Source organism: Scylla paramamosain, chromosome 27 (assembly GCF_035594125.1).
Source record: "Scylla paramamosain isolate STU-SP2022 chromosome 27, ASM3559412v1, whole genome shotgun sequence".
Lineage (NCBI taxonomy): Eukaryota > Metazoa > Arthropoda > Malacostraca > Decapoda > Portunidae > Scylla > Scylla paramamosain.
In genome coordinates, this window is record NC_087177.1 from 11,429,952 (window position 1) to 11,445,715 (window position 15,764).

General features: G+C 38.7%; 1 protein-coding gene across 2 annotated transcripts in view; it reads right to left on the reverse strand.

The window, feature by feature from the left end:
• Positions 1 to 15,764, reverse strand: part of LOC135114204 (E3 ubiquitin-protein ligase RNF113A-like) — a 24,973-nt gene continuing 9,209 nt past the window's right edge. The window contains exons 1-5 of one of the 2 annotated variants that reach the window (XM_064029961.1): positions 9,171 to 9,409; positions 6,245 to 6,383; positions 3,552 to 3,687; positions 3,139 to 3,355; positions 1 to 1,236 (exon numbers count right to left, since the gene is read on the reverse strand). In XM_064029961.1, the coding sequence (XP_063886031.1) occupies positions 905 to 1,236; positions 3,139 to 3,355; positions 3,552 to 3,687; positions 6,245 to 6,383; positions 9,171 to 9,261 (915 nt within the window). In that variant the 5' untranslated portion in view covers positions 9,262 to 9,409 and the 3' untranslated portion in view covers positions 1 to 904. Of the gene's footprint in view, positions 1,237 to 3,138; positions 3,356 to 3,551; positions 3,688 to 6,244; positions 6,384 to 9,170; positions 9,410 to 15,764 lie in introns of those variants that run through there. The other variant, XM_064029963.1, reaches the window with a different exon arrangement.

A 15,764-nucleotide genomic window follows, 5' to 3' on the forward strand; every position in this document is an offset into this window, starting at 1 on the left:
TGTGTAAAAATTATTTATTATTTATCAAAAGCCACCATATAATTCTATGGTGCTGCAACACTGGTAAGGTATAAAAAAAAATGTTAGTACTGATGCTGAAGGATAGACTGTTGCCATGATTGTTCTGTAAATGTTAGTTGTAAACTCATTCATTCTGATGCATCCACTAAAACTTGGCCCCTATTCAATCTTCCTTAGTAATTCCTGGGATCAACAATTTACAGTATGGGTGATGATGGTGGGTGATGGTGATACAAGAGGTAATGGATGGTAATACTGTAGAAAGCAGTGGATGAATGATGGGTAATGATTACTGAGTGGTAATAGGGATGATGAGTGTGACTTATGACAATAATGAATAATAATGCAGTAGAAAACAGCTGAGGAATGAGGGGTAATGATTACAGAGTGGTAAAAGGGATGATGAGTGTGACTTATGACAATCAATTTAGTTTCCAAAGCTTCTTGGTATTCTGAAGAGACCATTTACCACAAGTACAGTGTGTAATCCTAGGGGTTGGTGCCTGGAACTTCCCCTAAGGAGTCTCAATCTGCTCCTATATAAGCATACCATTGTAAATTCCAATTGTCTCTCTTTCCTACCCTCCAGCACATTCATTGAATTAGTTTGCTCGTTTGTTCTACTTTGTGGCCATCCTTTAGCAGCTATGGTGCAATCATCCATCTGAGGCTACAGTGGTTGATGAAATCCACTGACTAATTTCACTCACCTTTAATCTTCTACATACATAACAGCTTTTATCTATAAACTATAATCTTCCTATTCATGAACACTAATACTGTCTCTAGCTTCAGTCCATTTGAGTTTTATCAAAAAAACATGAGCTTAACATTTCAGATGCATAAAGCACATTATGATTTCAATAAATGTTAAGTTCCATTTTCAATCACTATCATCAAGATTTCCATTTTTCAGCCTTGTCCTTAATTCTGTAGCAGGACTGAAAATTCCCCCAGTATCCTCAGAACACACAAAACATCTCCTGGTCTTTTTAAAGTTATCTAGGGCACACTTCTCACAAAAGTAGTGTTTACACTTAGTAACAATAGGATCTTCAAAGGATTGTCTGCAGATGAAGCACTTGAAGGGAAGATGTTCATCGTCACTTGGAATTTCCCAGTTCTCATCAGAATCATCACCTGCCTTGCTTGACTCCATCTCCAGCTGCCACCCCAGTTTGTAGTCTGTGCGGTCATGCAGGAACTTACAACTGTCTGAAAAAAATAAATAAATAAAATAAATAAATTAATTAATTAATTAATTAATTAATTAATTAAAATATCATCTCAACTATTTCCAGAGAACAATGAATAAGCAGGACATTTAATTTTATATTAACAGAGGGCTTATTACAAAACAGCAAAATGGGCCACATTCTACCACAACTCTATTCAAAATATACTACAAAGTATACTCACAGTGCCTAGTGACATGGAGCACTAAAACTGAGGCAGTGCAATAAATTACAATTCTTTGACAGAATTACCTCTATGGTCTGGTCTGCTACTCCATACACTAATACTTACAACATATATAATTTCTTCACCACTTGCTATTATCTTTTCATCTCTATTGAGGCACTGTTCAGTGTATCACTGTTCAGTGTCACCTCAGCCAATTGTGACTTTACTGTATGTAGCATTACAATCCTTCATCCTCCTACTTATTTAAGGTGAAACTTGACCACAAATGGAAATACTTCAAGGTAAGATATTCATTACTTTAATGATTACAGTATAATGTGAGCCCAATCCTCAACATAAATTCAGAACATATAACACAGCTAGTCAAAGGCCACTGCTAGGCTGCAGGATAGGTACAAATGACATGCTTCACCACATATGTGCAATTTTCTCTGAGTCACTCATAACATACAAACCACTGTCTTGCTATCATGCAACCAGCCCTCCTGTTTTCCATGCCTTTCTAGAAGTACTCCACCACTAAACTGTATTTACATGCATGGCACATATGTACTTTAATCAACTCATAAATATAGACATCTTTCATGATCACAGTGATGTTAACAGCAATACTGGATCAAGGAAAAAAAAAGGGACACATACAGAATCTTAAAGCAAAATGTAGCTAGGAAGAAATCAAATATCTTCCAGGAGGAACTGCAGCTTGAGAAAACTAAAGCTTCAATATGTCTTAAGGAACCATAAATGTTATTAAAACAGCATAATAGTATAATATAATATATAAGAAACCATTTTACTGCTTGCATTTACTAATTCATGGCATTTTAAAAGCTGTCTCTATGCAATTTGTGTGCAGCTTTAAAAATAAATGTTTAAATATTCTGAAGGCTAAAGCATTTATGACTACACATATATTTTGTGTTATAGAAAATTCAGGGATGATGTGCTCTAGACCAGGGCTGCTCAACCCACTGTCTGAGTGCCACATGCAACCATCAAGGAAGTTTAATGCGGCCCTCAGCAAGTAACAAAAAATATCCTTCTTATCACTATACTGTCATAATACTATTTGTTCATATTTAATTTTAACGGTATGTGCCAATATCAATTCCATTACAATTGCTTTTACTGTATATCATTAGAATTCAAGGCAAACCTAACACTATAGTTATGCATTATAATGATGAGTGAGCTATTGCACATCTGCTATGTCTAAGTAGTCTAATAAAGTGACCTGAGGGTACATTCACAGCAGCATGAGTGCTGGCTGGTGAGACTCAGTGATTTTGCTGATGTGACTTGGTTGATGACAGTTATAGTCAGTTGATGTCTTGTGGTCACAGAGGTTGCACATTATCATGGGGAGCACAGCAATGTGCAATAGATTAATTGTTATGCATATTCACATTAAAGGCAATATGAGGCCATCATCACATGTTCACCATCTAATGTGGCCCTGTCATTCAAAAAAACCTGACCAACACTACTCTAGACTATCTTGATAGGTGCTAGTGGTCAGTTCAACTTATGCTGAAACAGAGTTTAAGTCAAGTTTAAGTCTCAAACTTGACTTCTAACTACTATTGCACTTCACTCTACAAACTGGGAACTAAAGAATATTAACCATCAAATACTGAAGCATGAATATTATTACCTCATAAAGTTCACAGAGCCTCCTGAACCACAACTCACCTCCAAAGCCACAGAAACCTGTCTCCTTATAGTCCTTGCAGAGGTCCGGTTGGTAGTCCCACCTGACTGTGGCACGCAGGTTGTCTGGTGCTCTCATAGGACCCTTGCGCACACCTCCACTGGCTGCATTGCCCTGGGCTGTATCCTTTTTCTCAAAGAAGTGAGCATAGTTATTCATGCCACGGTACACCTTGTCATCTTCTTTCCCTCTAGTCTCCTGTTTAAGGTGGATAACCAAAAAAATTACCATCCAAATCAAATATTATACAAAATAAAAATGTCACGGTCATACCTAGTAAAGAATGTATTCGTCAATGTAAGTGTATAATTTACAAAGGAGGCCATGAAAAGGAATGCACCAGTTACACACATCACCTGGAAGATATGGTTTATACTGAAATGAAAATGCTGACCTTGTTGACTTGCAGAGATCTCTCAAATACTGCCTGAGCATCTCGGTCCTTCTCTGTCTCAAACTGGATGGTAGACGTTGCACCCATGTCTGTGGGTCCCTCCCTTCCCTCTGTGCGCTTAGACCTATATGCACATCTGTAAAGGAGGAAAGAACTCAGTAAATCACTACTGATCTGACAACTTACAAACAAGCCCTAGATAATTTTTTGGATAAATCAGACACTTTTGTGTCCTCAGATAAGTGTTGGATATCACAGATTGTCAACCAAAACATATGGGGGAAGTTGGACAGTCATGCACTCAGATGAATACCTGATATCTCTGATTGTTCTCTAAGATATAAGGGGGAAGCTGGACACTTGGATAGACAACAGATTAGTATCTAATGTACTATTCTACTATAAAGAATCACATCTTGTGTTATCCGAGTTATCCAAATGAGGGAATAGGAGAAAATAACTATAGACTGAAGTGACCTTTGGTTTTAACACAATTACAAGAACAGAAGAGACTGCAGTGAGGTGTATGGTGCCATTGAAAGAGGCTAGTGTGGGGGACACTGTGATATAGTAATGCCGCCAGTGCTTAAGAAAAAAAAAAATGTTCAAGATGCACACCAGAAAAGAGGGATATGTATTTGAATATTAAATGAATATTAAATATCAATATTAAAAACTTAATTTAAATATCATATATTAATTTTTTGCATTAATTATGCATAATACATAACCACCTGGAATTTACAATAGTATGCACACTGAAAACACTGCCTGCTCTGTGCAGCCTTTTTCCTGCTGCGTCACGCACAACTAGTGTTCTTGCCTAACTCCTGCTGTGTTTACTGGTCTTCATGATGGCTTCTAAGGCTACATCAAGTTTTCCACTGATTACTCAGATTTTCAGATATCTTGGATTGCTGTTGCCCCCAATTAATCCAACTTATGGGGGGTTTACTGTATTTGGAAAGCTTCATCTTTGGACACATTTCTATCATTATGAGAATAAAATCAGCAATGGAATAAAAAGTTTGTACAAAGTGGTGAGTGCATTTTACACACTATAGAGTGAATGGGATTCTTTATGGAAGCAGCTCTTGGAGACTTGGAAATATGCACCTCTTACACAGCTCTCCTTGTAATTACAACTGCATAGTTTACTGGTTTTGGGTGAAGCACAAATAACCTTTGATCTTTTGTAGAAATCCACCCACAAAATACATTAGGAGGCAAGATTACAAGCCTTTTTCTCCAGCAAGATCACACATACACAAACACAGTAGGACAAATCTGCTGCCTTATGCAATAATATTTTTTTTTAAATTAAGGATATACCTATTCTGTGCTATAGTGGAACCAGACTAACTTGAGGTGCTGGCTGTTCCTGTCCCACATTCCTATCACGTTCACAGTCGACAGGAATATGAGTACCTCTCTCTCTTTCACTCATACTGTTATCCTTTGCCTTAATTATTCCAAAGTTATAAGATGTTATATATGACTGCATGTTTTTTTGAATGGTTTTCAATTTGATGATGGAACAATGACACTGTATATTTTTCGATACACTTGGCAACACATATAGTGCACCTTACAAGCCACTATTAGGTGAACTAGATCAACACATGTAAACATGTAAAGAGCCTTTCAGAATTATGATAATGCATACTTGTATATGAATGATCAAAGTTCACACCATATTTGGAGAGGTAAGATGTATGCTCTTAATCTTTACCATCTTTTCTTTTTTTTACTTACATAAAATTTTATCACACTGAGAAGGTGAAGAATAAAGAGTTTATCAAGAAAACCATATATTGAATATATTGAAATTCAAGGTCCTAATGGAAGACAGGCTACTTGGAAGGCGGGTGGATCAGGTAAAGGAGCAATGTAAATAGGTAAACATTTGAACTCAAGTAAAAGGAGAGAGTCTGGATAGGGAGGATTGGAGGCCCTTCTGTCATGGCAATCCCTTTAAAGTAAAGGAACACTCCTGAAGGGAGCATAACATTAAACTGAAGCAATTAATATTAATATTAAAGTTATACTTGGCGCTGGTCAGACCTCATCTAGACTACGCTGTGCAGTTCTGGTCCCCACATTACAGGAAAGATATAGGTCTATTAGAATCAGTACAGAGGAGAATGACTAAAAAGATACAAGGGATGAGGAGTATTCCTTACGAGGCGAGATTGAAATTGTTAAATTTACATTCTTTAGAGAGACGTAGGTTAAGAGGGGACCTGATAGAAGTCTTTAAGTGGTATAAGGGTTATAACAAGGGGGATGTAAGCAAAACTCTTACGATCAGCAACCAGAGTAGAACAAGAAATAACGGGTTCAAGCTTGAAAAATTTAGGTTTAGGAAAGATAGGAAAACAATTGGTTCTCAAATAGGGTGGTAGATGAGTGGAACGGACTCAGTAATCATGTTGTTAGTGCTAGGACACTAGAGCTTGAAGAGAAGATTAGACAGGTTTATGGATGGGGTTAATAGATGGAAATAGGTAGGTACATTTCATACAGGGACTGCCATGTGTAAGCCTGGTTGCTTCTTGCAGCTTCCCTTATTTCTTATGTTCTTAATTCAGCATATAACTGCTTATTTGGAAAGTAGCCCCAACAAAAGTTAAGAAATTTCCTAAATAAATCAAGCAACAGAGGAGTAAAGGTAGTGAAGGAGGAATATTTACCTCAAGTCATCCTCACTGTCCTCACTGGAGCTGTGTTCTTCTTCCCTGGCTCTTCCTCTGTTCTTGCTGCGCTGAATGAGAGGGTTGGCTGAGTGTCTCTTTTTTCCCTTCTTGACAACTTTCGTCTCATCCTCACTACCTAGAATTTCAAGAAGATATTCAATTACAAAAAAATTATTTATTTAAACATCAAAACTAAAACTCTAGACTGATATTTATGTAAGCTTCTGAAGCAGCTGTAACCTCCTGCTTGAAAATAAATAAGCATCTACATTTTAAAAGAACACTATAAGCACATTTTCTTTATTCTAGAATAAGTTCATGCTTTTCAAATGTTTTCTAAGCCTCTTCATCCACTTCTAGGTAATGGCTGATGGTAGAAAAGTCATGCACTGTGGTTCTTCTCTGTATCTCATAATGTTGTCAAAGCCAAGAGGGAGAGGAAACTGAATGTCTAAAAATCATAAAGAATGGGTGTTAATAGTCAAAATCACATAAATCTTTTAGAGGTGGAAGCAAAAAAAGCAATGCATGCATACAGCTTCCTGAAGATACCTTAGTTAACAGGGAGGGAGAATGCCTCTCTGCTGTATGATTAATTATGCATAGATTTTTACTGATTTCCAGAAGTTAATAACTACTGTAGAGTAAGTATACTGATCTAAAAATGACAGAAAAATAAGTTACAAAATCTGTGTGGCTCACCAAACCAGAGGAAAATTACGCTTGGAATGTCGCATTATAAACCATCAGAAATGCTTTGGTTTATTCATACCAGCCTCCCAAACAAACACTGGAACCTGGCAGACTGTATGGGGAATCCATGAAAACCTAAGTCAGGCCAGGAAGCTAAAAAATTAAGTTAATTTAATTATGGAATGCTCTTCACTATTATGAGGCCCAAGACTGAAGCATGGCAGTTACTTCAACTTACGCAGCAGTCAACACAGGTTTGGTGAAGAGTAAAACGAGGCATTTCAATAGTTTTAATGTAACCACTATTACATCACAATCTGGTATATTTTATGAAAACAACATATGTCCTTTTCTTTTTATGATGAAGCTATTTTAATCAGGTAAATTTTAATGTGTTTCAAATTGATATAATAACTATTTCTCTGCAAGGTCACTTTTATTTTGACTGAAGCATTAGGTTTGGCCCAGGAAGGTCCGGTCCACCACTTACGGCACCTCACCTGAACTTAGTTATACATACCATAACTGCCATGTAGTCCCTTAAATGCCATATAATAATCTAATCACCTGAACTTAGTTATACATACCATAACTGCCATGTAGTCCCTTAAATGCCACATAATAATCTAATCTTTAAATTCAAACTTGGTCTAACCAATATTCTAACCCGGAGCTTTACCACCAGCACAGACATCTTCATTTTGTATACTACAGCTGCTGATGCCAAACAGACTACCAAATGGACTACACATTTCAGGGAAATAAGGAGAAACTACCAGTCTTGGGCAACCAAGAGATGCTTGCTGTAGCATCAATATATCATATTTTTATGGAAAAACAGAGAGAAGAAAAAACTTCAAACAGAGAGTAATTAATAAAAGGAGCACACCTGTAAGGTGTGACAATAAAAAGCAAGTGCTATAACTACAGTAACATTTACAAACAGATATGATAAACACAAAATACATATGAGTATGGAAGCAAGTAATAGGATCTATGTAGATCAATGGTAAATCCCCCAGGTCATATTGGCATTCTGATTATGACTTGGCAAGTCTTACTGGTAAGTGTCCATGTGGTACATGCTTGAAACACTCGTGGCCCAGACTACTGTGACAATATGTGCACTTTTTGCCTCCACTACTGACATTCTTTTAGTGACAAGGCACCAAACAGTTGCTTGAGCACTGGCTTTGGAATAGTTTTCACTGAGGTGACAGAAGTAACTAACCTCAATAGTTTTTAAAAAGGGACTTAGTGACTTTGGTATTATTTTATTCCTTCAGCAGTCTCAACTAGCCTTTTCTTACCCTTCCCATCAGATAGAGCTTCTCATTCCGAATAATTTGAACCCAATATATAGGTACCCACTGCAAATTAAATAAATATGATGCTGACAGCAATTTCTAAAGTTTAGTTAGATTAGGTGAATTTAGGTTAGTTTGGTCAAGTTAATTAGGTTAGATTAGTCTAGTTTGGTTAAGTTAGTTTTATTAGGTTGGGTTGGATGGGGGTGTGTGACAGCCAGCTGGTGGCTACAGGTGAGCGACAGCCAGTCCTCTTGGAGGGAACATTGTGAGTGTTACTGTTGTTACATATTTCTGAGGACAAAATTATTTTTTTTCTGGTAGATTTTGGTTCCTTTTGTATTAATTTTCTCTACATTTTTATCATAAATCAGTAGTTTCTGAGGGGATGAGAAGTTGGGTGGGTCCAAAAATAAAGACTAATGATTTGCAGGAAAACAAGCAGATTAATTCAAAACAGTCCAAAAACTATCAGAAAAAAAATGTAGTTTCATCTGAAATGCAGAGACTGGTGAAAGAGTAAAATTTTACCGTGACTTCATGGGAGACACTGATTTTTGTGAAGTGTTGCTTTATCATATCTAACCCTCTATTTTATTTGGGTTTATAGCACACTTTCCAACCAAAACTCTTTAAGTAACTGTTGTCTTGGTTATTGTTTCTGTGACTGACACGCTAGCCATTGCGGGATTCCCTCCTAGGAAGCCCAAGTAGGTAAGCGCTTACTGTTACCACTGTCAGCAATAAGATCTTTTAGTGGCAAAGGCACCACAAAGAGACCATAAAACCTCGCCTGCCTGACACGGGAACACCGCCAATTAATATTATCAGTGTCAGCACCAAGCCATCTTTTAATGGCCAGACACCAACAAGACGTCAAATAAAAATATTGCCCGCCTGACACATAAGGACCACCGACTCACTGTTGTCACTGTCAGCAGCCCTCTTCCGCACGCCTCCTGGAGGTTTGATGCTCCTCTTCTTGAACACACACGTCACACGAGGCTCATCCATTGCAAGATAATGGAAATTACGCACAGTATGTCTTGTTCTTTAAGGAGTTTTTCTATAACAATAAGTCGACACCGATGAACACTCCAAACATCTACATCCCTCGCCGCTGTGCGTCCGCCGAAAAAATCTGACTTGCGTGACAAGTTTATTAACGGGACACATTTTCCAGACCGGCCGAAGACGGCCTCTATAAGTATTGAGTCAACTCATCCCAGGGTAAACCACTAATGACTAAGTATGGTGATGAGTATAATAATAGCTATAATGATATTTGTAACTTTAATTTGCCAAGAGACACAAACAGCTTGATACAATAGCAATATACAAAGAACAAACACAATACAAATCATGTTATATTTCAATTAACAATAATAACCGTAATAATTTAATTTCAAATATTATTTATTTATTTATTTATTTATTTCATTTATTCATTTCTTGTAAGATTTTGATGTAATTTTTTTATGTAATTGCTCCTAATGAACTGGTCAGTCCACCACAATGGGATTCACTGATCATTCTTCCTCATTCCCCGAGTCCCGTGAACTTATTCCCGTGCGTCTTATTCTTGGACAAGACCGCTTAAAACAGCTTCTCGAAGTCATCTTTGGTCACGCGCCTGTTCACCATTCCGGTCACGCCAGATAACAACTCTTCGAAATCGTCAGGAGTCAAGAATGGGCGCCTCTCCATTTTATTGTTTTCTGTCCACGGATGATCAACATTGGCTCCCCCTATTGTGCTGTAGTCAGTCTTCAAAAAAAGCGTCTGCTTCCACGTCCACTTTCTTCCTTTATAGACGCCATCGCTCTATCATGGGGCACCTTCGTTAGGTCCTGGACTCTAGTAACTGCTGAAAATTTCTGCTGGGACGTCTTCGCTAATTCTTCTTCTCCATTGTTGTTTACTGCCACGTCTTTCTGGCCTCCTTCAAAACCATTCGCTTATGTCTTCTTTCTTCTAGTCACGGATCCCACAGTCTTACCAGATCGAGGTGACAGACCTGGTTTATCAGTCCCATGGTCTTCTCGCCTCCTCGTACACTTCTAGTTAACATTTTACTAACTTCCTTGGTCACCAATCTCACAATCTTTATATCTGCTCTTACAGATCTATTAGTTAATAGTTCATCGACTCCTTTGGTCACCAGTCCTTTTTTTTTTTTGCCTCCTCACACATCTAGTTAACATTTCACTCACTACTTTGGTCAACAATCTCTGAATCTTTCTGCCTTCTCTTAAAGATCTAGTTAATAGTTCACTAACTATTTTAGCCTCTAGTCTCACAACCTTTCTGGCCCCTTTCACATATCTATTTAATATTTCACTGACTGCCTTGGACACCAGCCTCATGGTTTTACTACCCACTATTGAAGGCTCAGCAGGCAAATGACCAAGTGTCCCTTAATTTTCTTTCTCAGTAGTTACGGCTTTTTCATCTATAATCCTTTCACCATCTTCAACAGGTACAGGCTCTTCAATTCCATTCCATTTTTCTTCTTCACTAGGCTTGACTTTTCCAATATCAGTCCAAATTCCTTTATTTCAGGTTGTTCATTTTCAGTCAAATTTCCATGTTCATGTTTATATTCATGTTCATTATCACCATATTTGTCTCCTTCACCTGGCTCATGCATGCTCTTCAATTTCGGTCCACTTTTCTTCTTCAGTTTGCTCATGGTCCCCCTTATAACTACTTTTTCCTTCTTCAGCTAGATCATGCTCTTCAGTTTCAGGGCATTTGTCTTGTACTAGGTAATTCTGCTTCTTCTTATACTGTGTAGAGGTGGTGGCCGAGGAAATACGACTGTAATGCTGCTGCGTTATATTAATATAAATAAAACTGTATAATAGATAATACTGAAGCCACCACGAGCCGTGCGTCCTTGCAAGAGACTGGCAGGACGGCGACTATCGATGATGATGGGGTGGTTGCTGGGCCGGCTCAGGTTACGGCCGGGGCTGGCGTCTGGAGACAAAGGAGTAAGGGTTGACCTCACTCCCACGTGGTGATGGCAGAGGCGGCCAAAGGCTTAGCGTCAGATCCCAGGGGACCGGAAAATGGAATGCAGGGGCGGGCGAAGCGTCCCGCCACAGTCTTCTTCAGCTGTCTTATGCTCTTCAGCTTCAGGACATTTGTCTTCTTCAGCTGGGTCATGCTCTTCAGTTGCAGGGAGACCATCTTCTTCAGCTGGGTCATGTTCTCCAGTTTCAGGAAGATTGTCTTCTTCAGCTGGGTCATGTTATCCAGTTTCAGGGCATTTGTCTTCTTCAGTTGGGTCATGCTCTTTAATTTCAGGGTATTTGTCTTCTTCAGCTGTCTCATGCTCTTCAGTTTCAGGGCATTTGTCCTCTTCAGCTGCCTCATACTCTTCAGTTCCAGGGAGATTGGCTTCTTCATCTAGATCATGCTCTTCAGTTTCAGGGCATTTATGTTCTTCAGTTCGTTCACGCTCTTCATTTTTAGGGAGATTGTCTTCTTTAGCTGGGTTATGCTCTTTAGTTTCAGGGTATTTGTCTTTTTCAGCTGTCTCATGCTTTTCAGTTTCAGGGAGTTTGTCTTCTTCAGGTGTCTCATGCTCTTCAGTTTCAGAACATTTGTTTTCAGCTGGGCCATGCTCTTGAGTTTCAGGGAGATTGTCTTTTTCAGTTGTCTCGTGCTCCTAATTTCAGGCATTTTTTCTTCAACTTGCTCATTCTCCTCCTTATCACTATTTTTTTTTCTTTTTCAGTTGGCTCATGCTCCTGAATTTTACTTAATTTTTCTTCTTCATTTGGCTTATGCTCTTCAGTTTTAGCCCACTTTTCTTCATTTGACTTATGCTCTTCAATTTTAGTCCTCTTTTCTTATTCAGCTGGCTCATGCGCCTCAATTTCAGTGCACTTTTCTTCATTTGGCTCATTCTCTTCAGTTTCAGTCTACTTTTCTTCTTCATCTGGCTCATGCTTCTCGGTTTCACTTCTACTCATAACACCACCACAACAGCAAAACAGTTGCCACTTTGCAATAAATCACACCACTTCCAAACCAACAAGGCCAATATCACGTGTCTTCACAATTATCAAAGCAGATACAGTAAGTTATTAAAACAGAACAAGTTAAAATAAAATATTTACACTAGATTATGAAAATATAAATCATACATAAGACGTGGATATATTACATATAAACACATATAAAACATACATTGAGTTTCACGGTCTCATTCCAGCAATGAATGAGAATGGAAACAGCTACATAGAAAACATTGCCACACACACACACACACACACACACACACACACACACACAGGTATAGTAGCTAATCCTATATTACTCTACTCTACGGAATACAAGACCCCAGTTTGTTGCGGAAATATAGATGATGTTATCAGCCTGACATGCCGCGATAGTAACCATATCACCAGGATCTTGGTGATAAGAAAAACCTGAACACCAACGTGCTGGGAGTCCGGAACAACAAATGCAACCACCCTCACTGAGTCTTTTAGCATGGGCCTGTATTCTGAAAAGCTTTCCTCTCTCACCACGACTATTTTCAAGGCCACAGAGATGATTAGTCGATTTCTTAAAAGTGTTTATCCTGTTAATAATGTAGAAATCTTGTTAATCTATAACTAGAACCGTAAAAGTGGAAGTGCTGTGCGGAAGTGTTTCAGATTATATGGTCCATGGAAGGACGTAAGGTCAGTTTGGCGATGTGAAGTAATTTACATAGACATCTTTCTTTTATTCATTTTCCTCCATTCCTTCGATTCTTTCTTTTCTTCCCTCCCTTTTTTCTTGTTCATTTCCTTCCTTTCGTTCAATTTCCTCCTTTCCCTTCCCTTCATTCGTTCTTTTTTTCGTCTGCCTTTTCTCTTCTATCGCCGCTTTGTCTGCCTTTTCTCCCTCTGCAATGAGTCAGTGTGTTAATTCTACGTAGCGGAACGCCAAAGGAGCAGATAAGGAACACCACGAGCAATCCACGATAAAACACCTACGCGGGAAGAATGTCTAGGGTCTTTACCACACGCAGGTGCCGGAGACCGCGATAGAATTTGCTGTTTGAGGTTTGGTACACACACACACACACACACACACACACACACACACACGAATGAAAAATCTCATAAATATATTAAGTGGAATGAATTAGAACACAAACTCTATCAAAAAATACCTGTCTGTTTGAGTCAATTCTATTCATACATTCCAAAATAATTAGACACAAAAAAAAGTTAGTGGTAATGTGGCGACCATTACTCTTCCTCGTTTTGGTGGTGTACACGGATACCTGGCCTCTACGATAAGGCATCTACCTCTCCTGATAAGATACGGGGTGCCAGTTGAGTAGTGTGGCTTACAGAGAAGACTAGCGCCAGTTTGGGAGCTTTGCTTTACCTTGTGCCAGTGTTTAGGGGTAAGTGCTGTGCTAAAACTCGGGGTCAGTGGCGGCGAACAAGAGGGTACACTGCTTGACAAGTGATCTGCCTCGGGAAGCTCGAATTGGGGGTCCGTAAACTCCAAACGTGAAGTGTTTTGAGGATCAGTCTATCATGGCGGGTGACGAACGCAACACCAGCCACCACAGTTATGAAAGTTTGAACGTTCATGTCCTTTTGAATAAACAGAAAACACAATCTTTCACCATAACCAAGAGTTTCAAGTGATTCGTTAACGTATAAACCTCGATGTATAGACAGGTGTTGCATTTATGAACGCACTGGTTCTCACCCTCACAAAACTTCATGGTTTCAACATACGCAGCGTCCAAGGGCAAGAAATGGAACATTCTAGTTAAATTTTCCACTGTATACAAATATTGCTCCCAGTGAATCCTGATAGAGACTTTTGATCCTCCAAGGAGGACACAAGTCTTCTTTGTCACTTAAAAGACGATGAAATTGGTGATGATGATGAGGAGGATGATACTACTACTACTACTACTAATAATAATAATAATAAATACTTTTCTGTCTTACCAAACTAATAATTTACTTACTTTCATCACCACAAGCACAAAACAGCCTCAAAAATTCCTGATCTAATGAGTTTCACCTGTAAGAGTAAGCTTCTGTCACTTGCCTTTTGACTGTTTGGCAGTCTGCCCTTCAGTTCCCTGCTACCACACCATTCGGGAAAGATTCTGTCCATATTGTTGCATGTTCCTGATTTGCCTTGTGTTTTAGATTTAGGAGAATGAAGAACACACACACACACACACACACACTTTTTTTTTCATAGGTCTCCATCCAGAACTCGATCTGATAACCCATTTTCTTTGTTTCCAGTCATGTGGGCCACAACATTCCTAAAAGATAGAGTCGTTTAGGATGTATCAAGGCATTGCTCAGCAGGACTTCATTAGGTTACGAGGTGCTCACTTCTTCAAGAGACACATGGAGCTTGGTGTTCTCCCCATTAGAGTAGCTACAAGTACAAAACATGTTCCCTGGAAAAGGAATTTCTTGACACAATGAATTTGGGCTCCTTTCGTCAAATTCCATCGTATTTGAAATTCTGTTTTTGATCTAACTTATCTTCTTCTCCTTCTCATTATTCTTATTATTATTCTTATTCTTTACTATGTACTGAAAACACTCCAGCAATGAAACGAAGGGTGGTGAGTCCCTATGTACCACACGGTATATGCGTAGAAAGATAACATTAACATTGGTTTCTAGTACTAATGAAGAGCACACGTTTAATATGCTCAAAGAAAAGACAGTTAAGCTCTCATGAATTATATTACTACGCGTGTTATGAATTTTTCGGGTTACATGAAATCCGTGTAACATGATCAGCATACGCGTATTATGAAATCCGTGTAATCGCTTTATATTAATGTATCCAACTTCATTCACTGTAATACGTATTAAATTTCTAGTATTTTTTTTATCTTTATAGTAAACATCACGGACCGAAAAGGAAGTATAATGGCTGCGTAAGGTAATTATTTGCTCAGTGTGGATAACCATGGCTATCACTCCCTCGCTGGCTATCTGACGCGCGTTATCATCACCTAGGGAAACGTGACTAATATACCTGGCACGAGAGTGGGGTGCCTTAAGCTGCCTTTGTATTCAGCAAGGACCGCCAAACAACCCCGCGGGCAGGGTACACAGCTCTGGGTGATGACTGCCAGACTTCTGCGGGGTGGCAGAAAGCGAAGAAAAGATTGTGGTAGAAAGGAAGGAAAAAAGAAAATATTAGGTGATAGAAAGAAAAGGAAAAGAATAGAAAAAAGGAAACTCCCTCTCTCTCTCTCTCTCTCTCTCTCTCTCTCTCTCTCTCTCTCTCTGTGTGTGTGTGTGTGTGTGTGTGTGCGCGTGGGTAAGAACTATTAAAATATATCTGCATATTAATAAAAAAGTGCACATACGTAAGCTTTTGTAAATCTAAAACATATTACTGACAAAGAGAGAGAGAGAGAGAGAGAGAGAGAGAGAGAGAGAGAGAGAGAGAGAGAGAGAGAGAGAGAGAGAGAGAGAGAGAGAGAGAGATGACAACTTTACTGTCAA